The sequence below is a fragment of the Nanorana parkeri genome, unplaced genomic scaffold (genome assembly GCF_000935625.1).
Source record: "Nanorana parkeri isolate BGI_ZX_2015 unplaced genomic scaffold, ASM93562v1 scaffold1335, whole genome shotgun sequence".
NCBI lineage: Eukaryota > Metazoa > Chordata > Amphibia > Anura > Dicroglossidae > Nanorana > Nanorana parkeri.
Window position 1 is genome coordinate 52,968 of NW_017307603.1, and position 7,285 is coordinate 60,252.

The window sequence follows — 7,285 nt, forward strand, 5'->3', positions numbered from 1 at the left end:
AAGGAAGTATTGAAAACACATACAAATGGGCATTTTATTTTTTGTTAAATAAGGCGGCCAGCAATCACAGCTTGTACATTTTTCTCGTGACAAGGGTAATCTTTTAATGTTCTCAATTTGCATGTTAAAACAAACAGTGGCATTACAAGGATTGTAGCGCTATGCCCTTGTACCTGTTCCTTATGGAACCCTAGGACTCTAATGAATAAAGTCACCTGGCTTTTAGTAGTCAATTAGGTTAGCAGGTTGTGGGCCAATTACATGTTCCTATTTTAAGTGGATTACCATCTCCTGTTTTATGATATTTAATATCAGGGCCATTTGGCTATAAGAAGGCCATATGTTTTGTTAAAGGAGACAATGAATGGCAGCAGGCATTGAATAGCAAGGTACAAATAAATAACCCAAGGCTCCCAAATTCTTCCAGGTTTACAGAGGCCTCAACCCTCCACTCGTTATGATGTTACCGATTTGTTTCAGTAGGAAAACAAATAGAAATAGATGCATCTATAAATACTAAGCTAAGCAGCCATGCCAGAGTAGTTAACCCCCCTATTGTATCGTGTAGCTGTATTCTGTATAAGATTGCTCCATTGTGAGACAATATTTAGCTTGGGTTGAACTGATCTGTAAGGACTACATATTATGTGAGCAGTTGTTCCTTCATTTAATCGCTTTGTATATATGGAGAGCTGAATTTATCCAGCAGATATATTCCCAGAAGGTGTCTTTACTAGAATTGGTGTAACCACTGGTCCCAAATAATGCAGCAAACAGGTTGATATAATGGGCTGAAGCTGGTTGTCAATATAGGGGAAGAGCTTTATTTTTCGACCAGGACAGTGGTACTTTAAATTGAATCTGTTGGCAGGCTATGAATATTCAAGTATTTACACTTTGGAACAATTCATCGTTGACATTTACAGCAGAAGAACTGAAGTAGTTTTTCTTAGCAGCTGGGCTGGGAGGACAACTGTGGGCAGCTTTAGTGTTTCTTCTGTGAACTGTGAGGATGAATTGTACCAGCTGCAGTTACAGAAGTCAATAAAGGGGTTGTATTAAAGCTCATCTACTGCTTGTCAGGAATGAGTAAATACTTGAATTCCTATAGCCTGGTCACAAGTATACTGCAAGTAAAGCCTTTCCAAGCAGTAATCATAAAGCTACCAGTCTAAAACTAAATTAAAAGCATTGCACATTTCCAATCATAAGGCTGTGTCTTCCAAAGCCAAGCAATTCGATTTAGAATTTCATTCTCTTTCTGTGAATTTCTAATGAGTGTTGGAATCCAACTGCGTGTTATGAGCAACAGATTTCTGAAGACAGTTCTTCCCTTAGCCACATTTAAAAAAAAAAAAAAAACAAACAAAAACAAAAAACACACAACAGGGTTTTGGGGATAACATGTTAAAACAAGGGTACAGAGCAAAAGAAAAACTGATCTTATCAATGACAGCCAATTGGCAAGGCGGTGTGGTAGCTACAGACAACACCATCATACACTTGCAGGCATTGGAAATACACTTAGTAGTCCCATAGTTTACTTACTCGGACTCGGTTTAGGTCCTTCACTTTCTTGTACAGTGCTGGGTTTTCAGTCTGCACATTGAACTGGTGACTGTCCCAGATTGTGTCCACGATGCTCTTAGCAAAGTTGCTGACATAGTATTTACTGAAATTCCATTTAGAGAGAATGCGACCTGGAATGGAGCTCTCAGTGTAACTGTGACAGCAGTCACAGAAGTATTTTCCCAGGTAGTCACAATACCGCAGCCTATTGGTGTACCCTGGAAACAGAACAAACGTTACTGCGCAAATGTCACCTGCTTGTAAAAAACAAACAAGGAGGCTAATTTCTATAACCTTCATATGATTACCCTACCTGTATAAAACACAGAGTACAATACGTATTAACAGTGTTTACCATCTTTTAGAGTGCAGTCTGCACTCTAACTTGAAACCCATGTTTGCCAAGTACCAAACGCGCAAGTAACCCAAGATCCGTTACACTTTTATTATTAGTATCTTCAACTTATAAAATGATTTTCAGAAAAGGAAAATAAATACTTACAAATATAGTTTATCTGCTTAATATAAAATAGTACAAGTACTTTGCCTAAACCAACCAGAAGCATGCCATGAGATACACATACAAGTGGGTGAGAATCAGTGCTTTAGATAATTCCATTTACCTGAAATCACATGCAAGAAATTCTGGTTTATTTAACTGAAATAGCCAACAATAACTGGCACAATGTTTTGTCAAAGTGTGAATTGTTTTCAGAATGTTGAAAAATAAAACTGATATTTTATGTAGCAGTGATGGTAGGATCACATTAATATACGGTTCTGCTTACACATTCACAGACAAGATGCCCATGTTTAAAGCAGTGTGTCCAATTTGAGCATTGCTTGTGACAATCAGGCTGTGTATTGATTCTATACTGGGACCTGTGCTTCCAAGTGTGGAAAGAACTCGCCATCACAAAGAGATTTTCTAACTTGTAGGAAAATCTGTGTGTAAGTGGGCACCAGCTACTTTAAAGCATTTTGCCTCCGGCTTCAGCCCCTCTCCCCGGCTGCCTCCGGCTTCAGCCATGCTCCCTGGCCGCAATCCTGCTAATCTGCATTCTTATTCCTAGTCATAAAAACCGCAGAAAATACTAAAGCTATTTGAACAGCATGAAATCCAGGCAACTAGCTTTTTTTTTTTTTTTTTAAAGCCAGCAATGGTAGCCCCTGCATTCTCTCTGGCATTTTTCTCAGGTCCTGTTGTAAGACTACACCACAAGAGCTACGGATTCTTCCTAAACCGAGGTCATTTCAAACCGAAGCAAAAGTCTCATTCCTTTATTTGCTTGGACTGAAAATACAATGAGGAGGTGGATTTACCTCTGTAAAGCCTAACCCCTTTAAAATCAATAGGGCAATAACTCTGCTGTGTTTTTTTCCTGAACTTTATATTAAATAGACACTCACTTGGCTCGACTTTTGTTCCACAGCCCGCACATAGATAGTTTTGTGATGCAACAATTACATCTCTCCTGAAAGACAAAAGTAACATAAATGGTTAAAGGTGGTTAGAGCATATGTGGATATACTTCAAACATATAACGTGAGTCAAAAAACTGGTTTTCAGGAACATGAGGCCATTTTGTCTTTTTCCTGGAGGTAGGAAGGCTTAAAAGCAAGTAACACTTGGCTTCATTTCTACAAGTGCCAAATTAAAAACTTACACATACCTCCACAGACAAAAGCCTGTAGTTCATCTGACCGAAAATAGCTGGCCGAAGGGATAATTCTTTCCTGCTAGAGCCTATTTTCACCATAACTGCTCTGATTTTACCAAAATGTCCAGTGTATTTCCAGTTAGAACATAGAATATGCTCAGCTATCTGTGTTTATGTTTTAATGCACAGTGGTAATATAGGAGACATGGGGATTATCTGCTACATGACGCAAGTCATGTGAAAATATTTACAATTTGAACCTCAGATATCCTGATTAGTACTCAAATACCATTTTGCATAGGTACGTTGCCCATATTCATATACTCTGAACTCTTTCACATCACACATTTCTTATCTCATTCAGCACTCTTTTCCTAGAAAGCATGGCTTCTTTTCCTAGAAAACATGACTTCACAGCCCACTAGGTCAACAGATCACATGACTCTGAAGGGGAAAAATGTGCCACATTAGCAGGAGCTGCATATCTGACTAACGCAAATCATCACACTTTATGACCTGTTTTTAACCTGCCAAAACAATGACACAGAGGTACCCCTATCACAAATGCAAATAGAGCAAAGGGCATTGAGACTTGCAGGTGTTTTTTCAGCAAAAATTTTCTCAGAGCTTATAGGACTGGCTTTGTAGAAGCTGGAAGTGAAATAAGATGGAAAATGGTAGGTGGTTGCAAGACTAGGCCTGCCATGAAGTGGTCATTGTGTGCTAAAGTCACAAATGGCCTCAATAAATAAAGAGTTCTAAATTCCTAAATGCAGATCTTAGAATTAATTTAATGAAACTAGACCTGTAAAAAATTAATCCATTCATATATGAAGCTTCATTCCTGACAGTACTAGATCTCACAATAATAGGTGGGTGCTCAAAAGTGATGGTGTTGATGGCACCACGCCAAAACCAGATCAAGTAATGTAAAAAGGGTGAAGTCACCAGCACTCTAGACATATCATTTCAACTCACAAATGTATTATGAAGAACATATATATAGCAATGTTTTCAAGCCTTGCAGGGTCCCCTTCTCAAGGCAACATAGAGTGACGGTCACTCTTTATTACCTTGAGAAAGGGTGCTCTGAAGATTTGTGACCGCAGCTTTTTTTGCCAATAAGGCAACTTTTTTTGCAGATCTTACAGTTTTTTCTAAGTCTGCTTTTAGATCCCAAACAAGTTTTTAGGTTTAGGACAGGTAAATACAAATGCCTTCAACAAACACCTGGAAGACCGATTACCAGCCATATCTGCATTTTTTTTTTTTTTAACAGTAAAATCACCTCAAGGTAAAAGCACAGTTTTAGCGACCTCAAACCACACCTTCCAAGAATCTTTTCAGCATCCTCAAGCTATTGTGTGACAAATTGTTCGGAAAAAACCTAAACCAGACACAACAAATCCTATGCATTTGTCCAGACAATAATCCTTTCTGTGGGAAAAATTAAATTGGGCATCCCACCCCCATAATTATCAGGGACATGTTAAAAGGATAAACAAAATCAGCACTTTCCTCAGCATTTCCTCTCTGGTATGCCACAGATGAGCAGACCAGAAAAAATGGGCTCCATGGTCTATTCTTCCACAACTCCTATTTTTCAAACCATGTTCCGCTATTCCTTTAGGGCACCCAAAACATCGTAATAAATTTACCATATCAGAGCAAGGAAAGCAGTTGACAGTTTTGTTAACAGTGAATAACACATCAATAAATACAGGAGACAAAAATAAATGTTGTGAATTTATAAGCCAAATGATCCAAGAGTAGTTTTATAGATTAAAGAGAAGAAAACATCATGTTTTATTCCATAGAATAAAGCATTACCATCTCCTATTCTAGTTTAAATAATTTGTAAGTCAACTGCTTCAATCTAGAACAAGTGACTTACAAGTTACAATTAAAAATCGGCATAAAATTGTATTAATGATAACAAGTGTAAACTGAAAGTGTATAAAATGTACAAAAACTTACTTGACGTATGTATGTACAGTGCTAATGATGTGAAACCGTGGAGACCACTCTTCTGTGTCCCTTATCCTGAACTTCTTTATCTCCTCCACAAGACTTACACTGGATTCAAATTCCTCCGCTCTGGGATGGTTACCAGCCAACTAGAAGAAATGAGAATGTAATGTATTTGTTAAAAAATAAATCAAGGCAACTGGCCTTTCTGTATTTTTTCTTTAAGACATTTCGCTGGTTAACCGACCAGCTTTCTCAGTTAAGAATAACTTGTACAAAAGTTGCCTGGGAATAAAATATGGTAAATGTTGCTCCAATCAACATAAATTTGTTAAACAATATGTTGATATAATTTGCATAATTGGAGCTAGCAGGTGTTATTAACCCACCCAGAGTAAAACATCTATTGTCTTCCACATACATTGTGGTTTTAAGATGTCTGGGCGGGTTAATAACATCTGCTAGCTTCAATTATGCAAATGTACACACAATGTAAATGCAAACACTTCATCGGTATGTTTGATTAAGGATTTATTAATATTTATTGAACATTTCTAACTTGATCTCTCCTTTGGGAAACTGTTGAACTGGTGATTTAGTTCAGCTTCAATTGAGGCATTGCACACAAGTTGATAGCAACCTCAGATCAATAATAAGCTATTTATACACAAACAACATATTTCGCAGATTACAAAGACCCCTGAACCATACACATCTCTCCCCTGTGCATGAAACAGAGCTCACAAATGTCCCCAACAGTCATACACACACTCTAGGGCAAGTCTGTGTGGAAACCAATGCACCTAACCAGCATCAAGCAATAAGAGAGAGCACTGGAATGTCAGATGAGATAATATATAATCTGGGAGTATAATCTTGCAGGGAATGTCCACATTAATACAATAAGGCTCCATTCACACATAGTGGTAGCATTTTCCGCGTGGAACGAAACCGTGCAAACGTTAACCGACGTGCAGATTCCGCACGCTTGCGGCTATTACTATAGCTGGAACGTGCGGAATCCACCCATTAAATCACGCTTGGACTATATTGCAGCTCCCGCGGTTTTAGTGCCGGGCGGATACTGCAATAGTCTGAACAATGCACATTGAAATGCCTTGTTTTTTGTTTAGCGTGGTTGTGCGCGTATTCGTATGGCAAAATACATGTGGAAAACCGCTCATGTGTGAATGGAGCCCAAGACATGCTCAGACATAACTATACAGTACAAGAAGAAACGCTCTGATGTTGGTTACCCTTTTGTCTGTGTATACTACCTCAGCTGTGATCCTTCTCGGTAGTGGAGCTTCCCCATCAACCTGCATCCATTGCTGTCGGAAAGCTCGGTATAAATTCCTGGCAGTGTGTTCAGCAGAATTTAATCCCTCTGAATGGTGTCTGGAAAATAAAATGTTGATATGCAATAGGTTGATGAATCAGTTGAAATTATATTAAAAGGGTTAATTGTATGGACGCTATATAAAATGAAAAATAAACACACATACAATAAAAATAGGAAAATAGTTGTATTGATATAAATAATTCAGACAACACTATGGGGTTGATTTACTACAGGAGTAAAGACTATTTAATTAGCTTAGTAAATAACATGAAGCCATGCTCTTATTATTACCCAATTATGTTTTAACAAAAACCATACCAAAGATTCAGCAAACAGGCCTTTTTTTTTTATAAGCACTTCACCTTCATTACATCAAAACGGAGCTGTGGATGTACCCTAAAATTCAACCCAATGCTTGATGCATGTTCCAGACACTAACTACCATCACAATTTGTGTATAATGAGATAATATATTGCATATACCTTCTTTCCGGTAATACAGAAAAAGGAGCACTTCTTGCTTTCAACAGAAGCACTGAAGGGCTACTTCACATATTCACCTCTACCCCCATAGGGAGCATGGCCTACCTCCCTCTCTCTACTCCTTCACAGTTTTCTATTCCCTCCTTTTTGAGTTGAGTGAGTTCTCTTGTAGATGGTACAAACTCTTCCTGTTTGGACTGTTTAGCATCCCCTGTCCCCATTCTCAGATCTGTCCCTTGGCAACGCTCCCACAACCCCCCCC

General features: G+C 38.3%; 1 protein-coding gene across 1 annotated transcript in view; it reads right to left on the reverse strand.

The window, feature by feature from the left end:
* The window catches only part of RUBCNL (RUN and cysteine rich domain containing beclin 1 interacting protein like), a 29,419-nt gene that overhangs the window by 9,873 nt on the left and 12,261 nt on the right, over nt 1-7,285 (reverse strand). The window contains exons 7-10 of the mRNA XM_018569433.1: nt 6,473-6,596; nt 5,208-5,347; nt 2,980-3,044; nt 1,549-1,787 (exon numbers count right to left, since the gene is read on the reverse strand). Of these exons, the coding sequence (XP_018424935.1) occupies nt 1,549-1,787; nt 2,980-3,044; nt 5,208-5,347; nt 6,473-6,596 (568 nt within the window). The remainder of the gene's footprint in view (nt 1-1,548; nt 1,788-2,979; nt 3,045-5,207; nt 5,348-6,472; nt 6,597-7,285) is intronic.